General features: G+C 51.6%; 1 protein-coding gene across 11 annotated transcripts in view; it reads left to right on the top strand.

Moving 5' to 3' along the window:
• Positions 1–16,470, top strand: part of AMPD3 (adenosine monophosphate deaminase 3) — a 52,271-nt gene that overhangs the window by 20,776 nt on the left and 15,025 nt on the right. For 10 of the 11 annotated variants that reach the window (XM_044929508.2, XM_044929515.2, XM_044929510.2 and 7 more), the window contains exons 3-6: positions 4,736–4,940; positions 8,078–8,240; positions 12,386–12,605; positions 14,781–14,910. In XM_044929508.2, the coding sequence (XP_044785443.2) occupies positions 4,736–4,940; positions 8,078–8,240; positions 12,386–12,605; positions 14,781–14,910 (718 nt within the window). The remainder of the gene's footprint in view (positions 1–4,735; positions 4,941–8,077; positions 8,241–12,385; positions 12,606–14,780; positions 14,911–16,470) is intronic. The other variant, XM_044929516.2, reaches the window with a different exon arrangement.

Raw genomic sequence — 16,470 nt, forward strand, 5'->3', positions numbered from 1 at the left:
AGGAGCTTCATTTGAAACAGGTTAATTTATCTGCTTTTAAAGTTAAGAAGAGAGTTTAAGACTTAACAGGTAAGGAAGATCATACTTCACTGTGCTCTCTGGGGAGGAAGAGTAGCTGAGAAGCATTGGGGAGAGGGAGAGCGAGGTCCATAGAGACCTACACAAGGTCAGGAGCAGCGGGAGGACAGGGGGAGGTGAAGGGAGAGATGGTTGAGGTTCTGCCTTCATCCCTGGCGGGCTTCAGTGTGCAGGTCAGCTGCACCCATGCAGTCAGACACACTGAGTATGTGCTCTATGCCCTCTGCACACCCACCTTTCGGTGCCCACCATGCAGCATGTGTCACAGTCAGCTTGCCCGCCTTCTCCCTTTCAGACAGGCTGAGGCCTCTGGTTTAGGTCACAGAGTAGGTGGCAGCTCGTCAACTGCTCCCCTGCTTAGACCCAGGGCCCCACTTGCACGTGAATCAGTGGAAGCAGTAGGAGCAGATGGGCCTATGGAAGTGCAAATGCCTGCCCCACTTAACGCCATTCAGGTTCAGATTGTTAATGAAACCTTGTGCTGGTGTCTGATTCCTGCTTCGAGCCTTTAGCATAGTAATTCTCACCTGGAGTGGTCTGGGCTGCCAAAACAACCTGAGTGTGTGTGTGTATGTGTATGGAAGGGCTTCAAACGAGTCTCCCAGTCAGGAATGTTCCCCTCTCCCTCTGGAAATGAGGCAGGGAGCCTTCTCTGACCCTCCTGCTCTATGGCTCCCAGCCTCAGTCTGGGTTAGAGCCTCCTCTGGGATCCTGAAATATCAGCTTGTCTCATCACACTGCCCACGTCGTGTGATGATAATCTATTGAACTGTCTGGACATTGAGGTCAGCCTCTGGAGTCAGAGGAGTATTTTGTCTACCCGTCTAGCCCCAGGACCTGGCACATCGTTGTTGAGTAAAGTGAAATCCATTGTGCCTCCTGACCCACTGTATGTCGTTCAGAGCCTTTGGTGAAAGCTTGCCCTGGCCAGACCTCACAGGGCAGTGGCTGCAGGCCCCTGAGAAGATGCTGACTCTTCTCTGGAAGAGCATGGAGGCTCTGGGGCTCTTAACTGGAGTACCTAGGAGCAGGGAAGGGCTGGGGAGTGGGCAGGGTGAGGGTGGGAACACAGAGAGTGACAGGGACAGGCAAGGGCCATAGAAGTGGTGGGGGCAGCAGACAGGTGCTGAGAGATGCCTGCTAACAGCCCAGATGACCAGGTCGTGTCCTTAGCTGAGGGTCTGGTGGGACAGGAAGGTCCCTGGGGCCCAGGAGGGAAGACAAAGCTGCTCCCTGGCCCGTTGGGCCCGCAAGCTTGGGCTGGAGCTGGTGTCCTTATAGCCCCACTCCCTGCCAGTTCTTGGGCAGGAGTGCATTTCTGCCAGGTGTGTGGGTGAGGAAGGGAGCGGGTGGGCCAGCTGTGGCAGAGCGAGCCCGCTTACTCTGTGTCCCAAGGACTCACACGAGGGACAGCAGGTGGAACTGCGGATAGACAGAGCTTGGCCCGTGACGAGGAAGTGCTTTCTAACAGTGGCAACAGATCGTGTTTTGTTCACCTTGTATTTGCGTGCTTGGCACTGGCATGGCTTGGGAAATGGTCCTTGGGAAATGGTTTTTGAATAAATGGTTGACTGCTGACATCTTATTCAGAAATGTAGTGAGCTGTCCATCCCTGGATGTATTCAGACAAAGACTGCCTTAGAGGATTGGGGTGTGTAGCTTTAAAATCCTTTCCTGCCAGGATACTGCATGGTTCTATAATTCAGAAAAAGCATTTGGTAACTTCATTGTTGTGATGCAGGTGGGGCTTCAGACAGCCTTGAGAGGGCTAGGACACACACACACACACTCCCAGTCACTTAGCTGCCGCTCTCCACCTTTGTGGCTGAGCCTCAGCTGCACAGAATGGGAATGAGATGTGGACCTGTGGTAGACAGAGTTTCTAGAATGTCCCCTGAGAGGTGTCCTTCCCTAATCTCCAGACCCTCTGAATATGATGAGGCATCGCTCCTGTGATTATGCTGTGCTGTGTGGCTCAGTGGACCTGAAGGCAGGGAGGTGAGCGGGCCTGACCTGGTCACAGCAGCGCTTAGTGCAGGGAGTGTTCTCAGGGGGTCACGAAGTGGGAGGTCAGAGATTCCAAGTGCCAGAGCCAGGCACTGTGCCAGGCTTAGAAGATGGAGGGTGCCGTGTGCAAGAATCAGAGGGCGAGCCCTGTCCCATAGCCAGTGAGGAGCCAGGGCCTCAGTGTAGGGCCATGTGCAGATGAATTCTCCAACCACCTGCATGAAAGCGGACTCTTGAAAGTGGACTCTTTCCAAGGGTCTCCAGTTCAGAGGCTAGTGTGGCCAACCTCCTGGTTTTGGCCTTTTGATACCCTGGGCATGCATAGAGCCCAGTCGTGCCCACCTGGATGTTTCACGTATAGATCTGTGGGCCAGCGAGTGGGGGTTGCTTGTGGTCACCAGGCTCGTGTTTATCGTGCAGCCATAGAAGATAATGCAGGGCGCTCTGTTTAGTTTTTCCAGTTTTCTTAGAGAAGAGCCTAATGGTTAGCTCTGGTTGTTCCAAGCACTTGCCTAGGGTGTCTGGACCCAATCTATTGTTAAACCTGTACCTTATCCCTACAAAGTCCAAATCCCCAGCCTGTGTTCACCTGTGATAATTTTGGAGCTCACCTGGTGACCAAGACTAGAGTCATCATGGATGTCTTCAAGAAGGAGAATTGAGGGGGGGTGGGGACCAGCTGGTGGCTTATTCATGGGGGCAGAGGAATATGGTCGTTTCTCGGATAAGCCTGGCGGCCTTTTGCCTTAAGCAGCCTTCCAACTTTCTGCTCGTGGTTGGTGTTTTTTTTTTTTAAATTTTCTTACCTGTTTGTCATCTTAGATACCGCCTTGCTTCTCCTTAGCAGGATTGGTCCTCAGGTAACATTGGCTGAGGCTCATGGGGGTGAAGTCGGCAGAGGGATTAAAACAGTGGCCTGGTAGACATGAGTGACATGGAGGCCAGAGTCTTACAGGGTCTGGCTGAACCTGTCAGAACATGAAAGGGAGCCCAAAGTAATGGCTCCTCTAGGTGTGAACATCTGAAAGATGCTAAAGTGGGAACCTCATCACTTCCGGTGAGTCTGCCTCTAAGGAATGATTGACAGGCATGAGTTGGCATCTTCCTTGGACTGGGATGTTTGACTCAGCTCCATGTGATGGATAGATGGCGGGCTCAGAAAAGCCTGACTGGATGTTCCTGGAGTTCAACCTGGGTTTCCTGAACAACCCAGTACATCTGTTATGCAGGGTCAGGGGCAGGGCAAAGAAAGACTTCTGAAAAAGGACCACCTCCACTTTCCAAGTGTAAACAGCCTTGTCCCTGAGGAGGTGATAACACATATGGGCAGATAAGAACCAGAGAGCTGTGGCAAGCAGTGGGTGTATAGACAGAGCAGGGAACTGTGGTTCCTGAAAAATGGGCTGTGGGTCTGTGAGAAGAGGTCTGGCTAAGGGCCAGGAGGAAGACAGCTGCTTCCGGGTCAGTCATAAGGTCTGTTTACCGATTTCTCCACACCCTGTACTTGTCACTGGTGCCTGGAGAAGGGGGCAGGTGCTAGGGGCTCTGGAGGGTCACGGTTGTCACTGAGTCCTTTGCTGGTGGCTGTAGGCTCTGGTTGTGCTGGGATAGTACCCAGGACACTGCTGGGCCCCATGGCACAGGAGGGCAAGCAGTCGGCTGGTTGTTGGCATTGGACATCACTGGGCAGCCGTGCTGGGTTCTCTCGGAGACAGAAAGAGACATGGGGAAGGGGAGTGCTGATGGCGTCACCTCCCTGCTGCTGAGCCTCCTGCCAAGGGATCCTAGAACTTATGGTGGTGTCATTTGAAACATTACTGATTAATGAGGAAGGTGAGTATTCACAAAACAGCCTTGCAAATAAGCATGAGCTCACGACAGTTTAAACCAACCTGTGCCTACTTCCCTAAGAGTTTGTGAAATCATCTTTTGGTGTCAAGGTGACAGGTCCAGAGGACCTGAAATTGATGCTGATCAGTCACTTTCCCATTACAGAGCTACAGATCTGTGCCTGAGCCAGCAGCAGGTGGAGGGTACTGCCAGGCTGGAGGAAGGAGCAGCAGGGGAGTTGGGGTGCCAGGGAGGTGGGACGCTGAGCGCTAGCTGCCTGGCTAGGACTTCGTAGAAGTCATTTCACATTCTGGACCCCTGACTCTTCCTTTGTGAAAACAGGAGGTGGACTGGCTGATTGTCACAGTCTCCTCTGGCTCCCGTGCCCCAAATTACCAACTTTGTGAAATGCGCTGTAATTGAGACTCTTAACAGGCTGGGACTCAGAGTTTGGCTTATCTGAAGACAGCACCCTGGCCAGTTTGACATCGTCCTCACCTCTTCTGCCCTTGTGTTAGACCCCTGCTGCGTGGTCTGCTCTCTGTCTCCTGAGACATTTGCCTACTTACTTGCTCTGCGTGCCATGCAGACACAGCCCAAGCAGTTCTTAGTGGCTGCATAGAGGGGTGTCTGGGATATTGCATGTAGAGAGACATGTGTGAGAGAAAGCCATGAATAATTAGAAACTTCTTAATGGTAGGGCCAGCACCGCTGATTAATCAGAGCCAAATTCTCCTGCCATGTCCATAACAGAGAGTCTTCATCACTCTCCCTGATTAGCTGCTGTTGTCTCTCACTTTTGCTTGTCCTTGGCTTTTAGAAAGAAAAGTTTTAAGATGATTCGATCCCAGTCCCTGTCTCTGCAAATGCCGACACAGCAAGATTGGAAGGGTCCCCCGACAGCCAGTCCGGCCGTATCTCCTGCAACCCCCGTGTTCCCTGGAGCCACTCCCCTGCCTGCGCCCGCACCCTATGCCGTGCCCGAGTTCCAGCGGGTCACCATCAGTGGAGACTACTGTGCCGGGGTAAGGCATCTCCGTGGGCTCTCTGGAGGCTGTGTGAGTGTTGCATAGCACGCCTTTTGCAAAAGCTGGGGTTCCTGGGGTCACGCCGAGACCCCAAAGCCTGGCTTGGTCTGTGAGTGTCTGGGAGATGGCGGGCAGATGTCTGGAGAGAAGGAGGGTTCTAGGCAAGGTGGTGGGTATGGGTGTGTGTCTAGGGTACTGCTGTCCTTGTGGGGAGGGCCTGGGGCTGCAGGCTGGCACATCGAGTGGCCTGTAGTTTCCATGTGGTCTCTGAGCCCAGAACCCCGCTTTCTGTTCCTGTAGCCCATTGGAGATGGTTCCAGTTTGGGCCCTTCAGAGTTCTCAGATGTTGAATGGATTCAAGTCCTGGTGTTGATTGGTTTGCATGCCATCAGGTATTGCTGATTCAGCTCCTCCTCTGTGCTTGGACTCATGTTCTTAAATACAGGCCAGACCCTCGAACCGGGAAGAGACCCTCGAACTTGACAAGAATGTGATCAAGCTTGGTTTGCCCCAAGTCAGTTAACTCAGCCACTGAAAATGTGCTAGTTTCACCTGGCTGGATGCTGAATTTTTATTGCTTCTTGAAGAGAAATATCACTTAGCTCCAGGTTTGGTTCTGCCTTCCTGGCCCTCAACCTATACTCATGCCTCAGTTGGCTTGTTATCCTCTCTTCTTTTTAACAGTACTCTTAGGATATACAGTGTATCTGAGAAGTGTGACTTATTACTCGTATTACAGAGTGACTTATTACTCTTATACATTTTCTTCTATTTTAACAAAATCAATAGAAGATCTCCGCATATGGCTTATAACTTAAAAGGCCCCAGAATTATATCAGTCCTCTAGCTACCCGATTCGCCTCCCCTGAGGCAGTTCTTGGTTTTGGTTTCTTATTTATTCTCACACAGTAGACTGTGTACCTACCGTGCTCATGGTTTCTATGCTCATGTAGTTGATTTATTTGTTTTTACACAAATGGGGGTTACCATACATTATACTGAGCCTAGGTTTTCCCTTAACAGTATATCTTGAAGATAACGCTATATCATTCTATCAAGAACTTCCTTGTTTTTTTTAAAACAGGTGCATAATATTCCACTGTGTGGATGAACCATACTTTAAGTTCCTTTCTATGGATGGGGATTTTGGTTGGATTGCAAATAGCACAGGCCTTGTTTGGAGATATAGCATCGTGACCAGGAATCCATGGTGCCCACCCAACTTCCTGCATGTGGCAGAGTGACCGAAAGGGAGAGTAGAGGGGGCTGAGGGCCAGCTGAAGGGAGGACATTGGCTGGTGTGTTAACCGGCTCTTTTCCATCAGTCTCCTTGTTGGCACATTGTAGGGCACGGAGCCTCTGAACTGGGCAACTGGTCCCCTGAGAGCCACCAGTTCGTAAGTGGCAGGCTGACCTTGCAGGTCGCCTTGGCCCCCCATGGGTCTGCTGCCAGGCCTGAGGTGTGCAGTGGTAACAAGCTGGCTGGTCTGTTGGGATGCTGAACTCGTCTCTGATACCTCCAGGCTTGGCCCGAGCCTGTGCCATGCTGAGTCTGTTAGTCCTGCAGATGACGTGTTTGGCTTTGTCGTGGGCAGGAACATATTTGTCTCTGGTGTTGTCTGCTCGCCTGAGCTCTCAGAAGCCATCAGAAGGTATAAAATGGAGTTAATACCCCCTTATGGGGACATATGGAGTCAGGAAAGGAGAAGCTACATCCTTAATAAAAAGCAAGGGGGAAACAAAAGTAAAAGTAGAAACACATGCATGGAAAGATATATACCTTCCTCTGAGGGTAGAGTTTTAGCTGCATCTGAGATGATCTATTTATGTAAACATATAAGACATCCAAAACAGTGATAAAAAATGTTAAAATTGTCCACTCCGGAAGGTAGATGCACAGGTGTCTGTCATCTTCAGTGCTTGTCTGTATCTTCACAACATTTCAAAACTAAAAGTGATTTTTTTTTTTTAACTGAAGCCGAGTGGGCCCCAGCCTTCCTCCTTCTATGCTCCATCTTGTACCTCCCTTTTCTGCATCTCTTATCCCCTCTTATGAATGACTGGCTGTTTAGCTGCTTATCTCCCCCAGCACGTTCAGGCTTCTGCCACACACATCCTTCCCAACAGACAGAGATGAACAAGGCCACTGGGAGGTGGGCATTTATCTCATTTGTCTCTGAGTACGAGGCAGCTCTGGGAAAGCTGAGCATCCTTGGGCTTCAGGAATCAATCCGTTCAGGGTCAGAAGTGTGACTATCTGACTTTCTATGATTTATCCTCTCTGGGTCTCTGTTTCCCCAGTGGTGAGATGAGTGGCAATGAGGACCAAAATGAAACTTATGGAAAGGAACCGTCCCATAAGCGTGTGTTGCTTGGGTGGATTGGGGTGACTGCCAGATGAATCAGAAGGCTGGGGTAGCAGACTGAGCACTCGGAAGGACCCATGTATTTTCTTAACTGATCATGACGATGCTCACTCCATCAGGGACACGGTCCAGGCTGGGCCTCTTCATGTGCTGGGTGCCGCAGCATCTGGCTTGTGGTTGATGTGCTGAGTGCTGGCCTGGGGTCTGCACATTGGAGTACCTGCCTCCCTCCCAACGGCCCCAAATCTCCTCCTGTGTTAGGGGGTTCCGTGATTTGCCAGGAGGACTCCTAGGACTCAGCGCACAGCTGCACTCATGACTAGGATTTACTACAGTAAAAGGATACTGAGCAAAATCAGCAAAGGGAAGAGGTACACAGGACAGAATCTGGAGGAGGCCACAGACAAGCAGCCCCTCCCAGTGGAGTCAGCAGAATGCACTTAATCCCTCAGCATTCACGTGTGACAGCACGTGCGAAGTGTCATCTTCCGCGGAAGCTCATTAGAGACTTAGTGGCTGAGAATGTTACCGGGGCTGGCTGCACGTCTGCAGAGCACACCCCTCAGTCCGAGGCTTGCAACAGGAAATCAGGCGTGCAGCATACATCACGGTGTGTGCACAAACTGTCAGGCAGAGGGAGCCACTGTGCCCACCATGGTGGGGATGCTCCTCAGACCCAAGTTCCCCGCTGTGTGTCCTGGGCCCACCTTGCGGCAGGTCTCACTAGGTCAGCAGCCTCAGGCCTGCTCTCTGAACTTTTTCCTGCAGATCACCGTGGAGGACTATGAGCAGGCTGCCAAGAGCCTGGCCAAGGCCCTGATGATCCGGGAGAAGTATGCCCGCCTCGCCTATCACCGCTTCCCGCGCACCACGGTCCAGTACCTGGGTCATCGGCGGCTGGACACCACGCCCCTGGAAGAGGGCCTCCCAGGTATGGTGCTGTGGCGGCAGCTGGGCTTCCAGGCGGGGCACGGCCTGAGAGTTGGTCAGGATGTCTTACTGGTTGGATGTGTTGCCCTCAGATGGTGTTTTAAGGGCAGAGCCCTGGTCTTGGCTTCTCCTACACTGATTTCTTTGCTAGTTTCCCCAAGGGCTGATTCCATGTGCACCAGGTGCCTTGCTTTGAGCTGAGCTGTATAAGTTGGGGGGAGTGGAGGGGCTGAAAGGCAGTCTCTGATCTTGGGAGATGGGCAGTCTCAGCCTGGATATTTAAACACAGTCAGACAGTAAATACCAAATTAGGGGTGAGGTGCATGGATCCGGGGTAGGTAGAGAGGGCGTGTTCTCAGGGCAGGGAAGTTGGCTCTGGAGTCCAGCATACTCACATTCCGATCTAAGCTCCACTTTCTAAATACCTAAAGACCACTTTCTTGGAAAAGGAAGGCATTTCTCCAAACCTCAGTTTTTCAATCTGTAAAATGGGAATACTAATAATATCTCTCCTTTGGGCCTGTTGTGAGGATGAAATGAGAGAAAGCATGTGAAGTAGTTGGTGCAGTTCTGGATCTAGTGCATGCTCAGTTGCGTCTGATTCTTCGTGACCCCATGGACTGTAGCCTGCCAGGCTCCTCTGTACATGGGATTCTCCAGGCAAGAATACTGGAGTGGGTTGCATGCTCTCCTGCAGGGGATCTTCCTGATTCAGAGATCAAATCTGCATCTCTTATGTCTTCTGCATTGGCAGCCAAGTTCTTTATCACTAGAGCCACTTGGGAAGCCCCTGGATCTAGTGAGTGATTGGTACAGTAGTTATGTTGATGCTGTGGAGTTCAGGGAACAGGGGATCGGAGAAGGCAGGATGCTTTCTGGTGGAATCTGTTTGGCCTGTGAAGGATCCAGGGGCAGTAGGGGCTGTAAGTTAAGCAATGTGAATGAAGACAACAGGAGACCTCGATCGTGAAAGCTGGTGGTGGGGAATCAGATGAGGGCCTGGTGGTCTGTGCCAGCACCCAGGACCCTGGGTGGAGTTGGTGCCAAGATGTCTCCTCTCTGGCTTCTTTGAAGCTCTGAACCTGGACTTTGGGCATCTGTTACCACCTGGGGCTCTGGGTCTCAGCCCTCTCGGGCCCAGTTCCCTGTCTGTCTGAGGGTTGATCCCACCTTCTCCACTGTTGGCAGGCAGAAATGACTGTCAAAGGTGTACTTTATACAGAACAGAGTCCTGCGGGCCTGGGTGTGAGTGTGGTGAAGTGCAGGCTGTGGTTGACCCAGGCTTTTGGACTGCCTGCGTCTCATGGGCACTGCCCCGCATTTGGGACTCATGTGCCGGCCTGTGGCCATGCCTGATGGGGGCGTGTGTGGCATCTCTTTCCCTCTCTGTGCTGCCTTAGCCCCTGGGATGGCTCACGTCTGCTCCAGGGACAATCTGTTCTGAGCTCTGATAGGAGACACTCAGCCAGCCACTTCGCCTTCCTTCCATTGATGATTCCAGGATTTCCTCCTGCCTGTGCTGGCAGTGGACAGCCCAGACCCTTTGCAGGGTTGGCTGATGTGCAGAGTTGAAGCCCCTAGTTCTACTGCTACTTAGCATAACCTGTTCCTTGGCCAGAACAGAGCTTGTCGAGAGCCAGGAAAACCCACCTCAAGAGTGATGAGAATAACGCCCTATGATATATTTACACAGCATCTGCCTCTACCTGCCGCTGCAACCCTCACAGCAGCCCGTTAAGGCAGGGCATCATCCTCAGCTGAGCAGACAGGGTCGGGAGGTAAAGTCCCAGTTTGCTCGAAGTCATAGCTGGGAAATAGCCAAGAGGTGTTTTCTGGCTCCTATGGGCTGACAGCCCATGGTGTGGGGACAGACAGCTCCGTCTCTGGGGGCACAGGCTCCCTATTCTGTGCTTATGGGGACGGCTGCCTTCTCCATCTTGCCCCTTGGCCGCCCTGGGCTCAGGAAGATGTGGAAGGACAGGAACAATTATATTCCCGCTGGGCAGTCCCAGATCCTGTCTGTTCTCTTATTAGGAGAAGATGCAGCTGCCCATCTTAATAAGCTTCATGTCCCTGAACTACCCAGAAGACTGAAGTTCATTTCAATTAAGTTAAAAAAAAAAAAATGAAGTGCCAGCTACTGGCCAGGGATGGTTCTAGGAAATGGGGACACAGCAGTGAACAAGATGAACATTTACCACCCAAGATAAAGACGAGAAGTCATCTTCAGTTCAGTTCAGCTCAGTTGCTCAGTCGTGTCTGACTCTTTGCAACCCCATGAATTGCAGCACGCCAGGCCTCCCTGTCTATCACCAACTCCCGGAGTTCACTCAAACTCATGTCCATTGAGTCGGTGATGCCATCCAGCCATCTCATCCTCTGTCATCCCCTTTTCCTTCTGCCCCCAATCCCTCCCAGCATCGGAGACTTTTCCAATGAGTCAACACTTTGCGTGAGGTGGCCAAAGTACTGGAGTTTCAGCTTTAGCATCATTCCTTCCAAAGAAATCCCAAGGCTGATCTCCTTCAGAATGGACTGGTTGGATCTCCTTGCAGTCCAAGGGACTCTCAAGAGTCTTCTCCAACACCACAGTTCAAAAGCATCAATTCTTCGGTGCTCAGCCTTCTTCACAGTCCAACTCTCACATCCATACATGACCACTGGAAAAACCATAGACTTGACTAGATGGACCTTTGTTGGCAAAGTGATGTCTCTGCTTTTCAATATGCTATCTAGGTTGGTCATAACTTTTCTCCCAAGGACTAAGCGTCTTTTAATTTCATGGCTGCAATAACCATCTGCAGTGATTTTGGAGCCCAAAAAATAAAGTCTGACACTATTTCCCCATCTATTTCCCATGAAGAGATGGGACCAGATCCCATGATCTTCGTTTTCTGAATGTTGAGCTTTAAGCCAACTTTTTCACTCTCCTCTTTCACTTTCATCAAGAGGCTTTTTAGTTCCTCTTCACTTTCTGCCATAACGGTGGTGTCATCTGCATATCTGAGGTTATTGATATTTCTCCCAGCAATCTTGATTCCAGCTTGTGCTTCTTCCAGCCCAGCATTTCTCATGATGTACTCTGCATAGAATTTAAATAAGCAGGGTGACAGTATACAGCCTTGAGGTACTCCTTTTCCTATTTGGAACCAGTCTGTTGTTCCATGTCCAGTTCTAACTGTTGCTTCCTGACCTGCATATAGGTTTCTCAAGAGGCAGGTCAGGTGGTCTGGTATTCCCATCTCTTTCAGAATTTTCCACAGTTTATTGTGATCTACACAATCAAAGGCTTTGGCATAGTCAATAAAGCAGAAGTAGATGTTTGTCTGGAACTCTCTTGCTTTTACCATGATCCAGCAGATGTTGGCAATTTGATCTCTGGTTCCTCTGCCTTTTCTAAAACCAGCTTGAACATCTGGAAGTTCATGGTTCACGTATTGCTGAAGTGTGGCTTGGAGAATTTTGAGCATTACTTTACTAGTGTGTGAGATGAGTGCAATTGTGCGGTAGTTTGAGCATTCTTTGGCATTGCCTTTCTTTGGGATTGGAATGAAAACTGACCTTTTCCAGTCCTGTGGCCACTGCTGAGTTTTCCAAATGTGCTGGCATATTGAGTGCAGCACTTTCAGAGTATCATCTTTCAGGATTTGGAATAGCTCAACTGGAATTCCATCACCTCCACTAGCTTTGTTCATAGTGATGCTTTCTAAGGCCCACTTGACTTCACATTCCAGGATGTCTGGCTCTAGATGAGTGATAACACCATCGTGATTATCTGGGTCATGAAGATCTTTTTTGTACAGCTCTTTCTTGCCACCTCTTCTTAATATCTTCTGCTTCTGTTAGGTCCATACCATTTCTGTCCTTTATCGAGGCCATCTTTGCATGAAATGTTCCCTTGGTATCTCTAATTTTTTGAAGAGATCTCTAGTCTTTCCCATTCTGTTGTTTCCCTCTATTTCTTTACATAGCGGCAAGTGCTAAGGAGATGAAATAAAGCAGGGAGGGGGAGGTGAGATGCCGGGGCTGGTTGGGGTGGTTAGGTTTTAGGTCAGACAACCAGGACAGACCTCACTGGTGACTTTGGAGCCCCTGTGAGCTCCTGAGGTCAAGGACATTTTGCTATCACTCAGTTATGTCTTTCAGACTTTCATCCTCCCCCTCTACCTGAAGAAGACCCATATTGCCTGGAGAATGCTCCCCCCAACCTGGGCTACCTGGTCCGTATGCAGGGAGGCATCCTTTATGTGTATGACAACAAGAAGATGCTGGAGCGCCAGGAGCCCCACAGCCTACCCTACCCCGACCTGGAGACCTACACGGTGGACATGAGCCACATCCTGGCTCTCATCACGGATGGCCCCACGTAAGTCCCCTTCCCCCTTCATGACCAGGTGAGTCCACCTCTTTCTGCAGGAGCACTGCTCTGTAAAAGGGACCAGGGTAGGCCTTCTGCTCTGGGCTTTCCCTCAGTTAAACCACCCCAGAGAGGGCTTTGTGGGTTTCTCTCTTTTCCCAGTGCTTTTGGGCTTTTGCGACAATTTTTCTTCACAGACTGGCGTATTCTTCGAGTTGCTCCTGCCTGTGCCTTCCGCATGCACGGGTGTGGAGCTCCTGCTTGCCGGTGGCCACCTGTGCACCTTAAAATGATGGTCACCCCTCACCCTAGGCCGGACGGCAGTGATGCAGAGAGTTACCAGCCCAGGGCTTTAGGGTAGATGGTGGGGGAGCCGTGAAAACTGTTGCTTCCGGTGTTGGTTTTTCCATGTTTCTGGAGCAGGGAGTGCAGGGAGCCTGGGAACTCTGAGCCACAACTCCCAGGATGCTTGTAGGCTTAGCTGGAGCTACCCTGGCAGGGAACTGTCTTCCTGAGTTCGGGCCCTCACTCCTCGGAGAGCATTTAAGGGAATCAGCAGCGGAGGTTGCTCATGAGTGCCCAGCTCGGGGGAGCAGAGGAAGCTGGTCACAGCTGAGGGACTTCTCTCTTGTCCTGCTATTTGGGTTTTGCTGGGAGTTGGGTGACGGCAGTTTCCACCGGAGGAGAGTGGGCCCCGAGGGGATGGACAGAGTGGGTCGAGGTCCTTGGTGATCTGAGGGCAGAGGGAAGAGCTGGAGGGGAGAGTGGGATCCTGGGAGCTTGCCTCAGCCAATGTGAACAGAGGGTCTGAGGGAAAGCCTTGGGGACAGGGCTGTTCCAGGAGGTGTGTGAGCAGCAGCTGTCCTGTCTGGGAGACTGTCAGGGCAAGTCCTACTGGGAGAGGGACCGGGAAAGATGCCCTTGAGAATCCTGTCTGACCCAGACTCTGCCATGCTTGGCTGTGGACTCATCCTGGCGCACATATGGTGGTGCTGGTCCAGGCTTGGTGGCTGCTCTTTACAAGGGTCTCTGTGCCTGGGTGCCAAGGGAGCCGTGTGTATCTGGGGGCCACAGGGGAGCAGGGTGGCCCGACTTGTGGTTGCATGTTCCGTGTAGCTGTGGCACAGGCACGTGGCCAGGCCCCTGGGCTGGGTGTGGGCTGGCTCTTGGCTGAGAACAGTGGGTGCTCCCACCCCCCAGTGGCCTTTGCAAGCTGGTGGGGACATCAGTTCTTTCATGGACTTCTGTCCTGGTAGCAACACCCCTATATCCCTCATCTGCCTACGATGCAGAACATCCACCCCTCGTCCTGAAGCCTCAGGGTTGAGAAATCTTCTGGGTGTCATCTGGTCACAGCCAAGGCGGGAAGGTCATGCCTTAGGATTTGACTGTATTACTGATCTTCTGGACAGAGGTGAAACTCCTTTCAAGGAATGAAAGCTGGCAGAGGATAGACGGGAGGGTGGAAAGATGGAAGGGCTGAAAGAGGGAGACTTTCTTTGAGTATCCATGAAGCTGAGTTGGACCCTTCACACCCTAAGCCAATTTGGCCCTCACTTCAGTCTTGGGCAGTACCATCTCTGTATTTGTTCATGAGAGACAGCAGCTTGAGATTAATTGCCTAAACCTCTAAAGCTCATACAGAAGGAATCTGTATGAGGTCAGCTCTCTGCTGCTGCTGCTGCTGCTGCTGCTAAGTCACCTCAGTCGTGTCCGACTCTGTGTGACCCCATAGACGGCAGCCCACCAGGCTCCCCCGTCCCTGGTATTCTCCGGGCAAGAACACTGGAGTGGGTTGCCATTGCCTTCTCCAGTGCATGAAAGTGAAAAGTCAAAGTGAAGTCGCTCAGTCGTGTCCAACTCTTAACTACCCCATGGACTACAGCCCACCAGGCTCCTCAGTCCATGGGATTTTCCAGGCAAGAGTACTGGAGTAGGGTGCCATTGCCTTCTCCGATCAGCTCTCTTCTGGCCCCTATCGACTCTCCACGCATTTCATAGAGCACGTGGCTGTGGTTACACAGTTCAGCTGGGTCTGCGGATAGCTGGCCCCTTCTCATCCCTCTCTGCTCCATCCTGACCTTACACCCAGGACTGGGTCCCCACAGACACCGGAGGTCTCCAGACTGGAGAACTGATACGACTTCTCCTCAACTGTGGTTTCTTCTCCTTCCTGACCTGCAGGAAGACGTATTGTCACCGGCGACTGAACTTTCTGGAATCCAAGTTCAGCCTACATGAGATGTTAAATGAAATGTCTGAGTTCAAAGAGTTGAAGAGTAACCCCCACCGAGACTTCTATAACGTGAGAAAGGTGCGTTAGCGGGCCAGCGTTCAGAGCTCCCGTCCCAGGCCTCATTCCAACCCATTCCGGCCCTAGCCAGTCGGGGGCTGGTCCCCAGTGTGGCCTTCCTATGAACAAAAGGAAAACTGGCCAGTCTTCCATGTGTCCGGCCACGCCTCAGATGGTACTTGTTATGACTTTGTTGTATATCTGTTAGAATGTACCATCCTCCTTGAAAAATAGAGCAGGACCTATTAACTGGTTATAAGAATTGAGACATAGAGGTTGCCTCAAATTTATCATGGATCGAAAAACAGTTATCAATGTTAAGACCTCTTTGGACTTGGGAGTGTGTGGTTTTGCTTCCTTTTGGACTGGGTGTGTTTAAGAACAAGTATCTGATGTGCTCCTCTCTCTGCCCTCCTCTAGAGTGGATGAGCAGCCTACTCCTGGGCTCAGGGGCTGCAGTCGGGATAAGCCTGTAGGTTAAATGGTCACCGCCTCCTGCTTTTCCATTTTATTCCATGTAACTAATATATATCAAGCATGGGATCAGTGCCAAGTGTGGGGCATTTGATGCTGAGTAAGGGTTGCTTTCTGTCTATAAGCAGTTCCCAGCTGGTTACTATTAGTTTGATAGGGATGTGATAGACGTGTCTTTCAGGAAGAGGTCGGAACTGAGCTGACTTAGAGTGAGTTATGCTCAGCTCCTGGGCTCTAAGGCTTACGTAAAAGTCTTGGGAATTTCCAGGCAGAGGTGAAAGGGCATGTGTTGGAAGTTTACCTTCAAGCACCGTCTGTTTCTTCTCTGTGATCCTCAGGTGCTCAGACAGATGGGTGCCTCAGTCAACAGGCCAGCTCCTCTCTATCCTGCCTCCATGAACGCTTCACCCTAGATGGGTGTCCAGGGAAACTCCTCGCCCAGCTCTGGGCAAGCCTGCCCTCCGCAATGGGCATTCTCAGGGCCGGCTGGCCTCCTGCAGTGTCCTTGCTGACTGCACCAGCTCCGTTTGCTTCTGAAGCGGGGCCCCTGTGGGTGCTGATGGGCTGGCCAGCTGCTCTCTGGTCCCTCTGTGGGTGAGAGTCCTGGGGACAGGGGTGGGGGCTGTGGTTACATACCAGAGCCAAACCTCGAGTTCTCTGTCAATCTGGGGGTTTGTGTACTCTCTGAATGGAGATTCTTTGAGTGCTGTGCTGGGCTGCACTCTGGCTCCACAGCCATCCATAAACACAGGCCAAGGTCTGCTCCAGGTCAGGCTGTGCCTGCCCCTCCCTGTCTCCTGGGTGCTGACTGCTCTTACCCTGGAATTCTCTGCGAGGGGAGGAGAGCTGATTCTGAAGTCCAGGATGGGCTGGGAGGTGGCCTCCTCACTTCCAAGTGGCTCTCAGTGTCATGGTGGCCCTGCTCTGAGGCAGGAGCTGTGTGTGGCCATGGGTCAGTGTGGGTGGTATTGTGAAATTACCTGCAGCATCACAGCAGATCCTGGGTCCTGGCACCGTGAGGCCCAACCAGCAGGTGTGTGTAACTGAGATGATTGTTTTCAGCTCGGAGCTGAGAACAAGGGGCTGAGTGTGTTTGTTGCTTGGCAG

This window comes from Bubalus bubalis, chromosome 16, assembly GCF_019923935.1.
Source record: "Bubalus bubalis isolate 160015118507 breed Murrah chromosome 16, NDDB_SH_1, whole genome shotgun sequence".
NCBI lineage: Eukaryota > Metazoa > Chordata > Mammalia > Artiodactyla > Bovidae > Bubalus > Bubalus bubalis.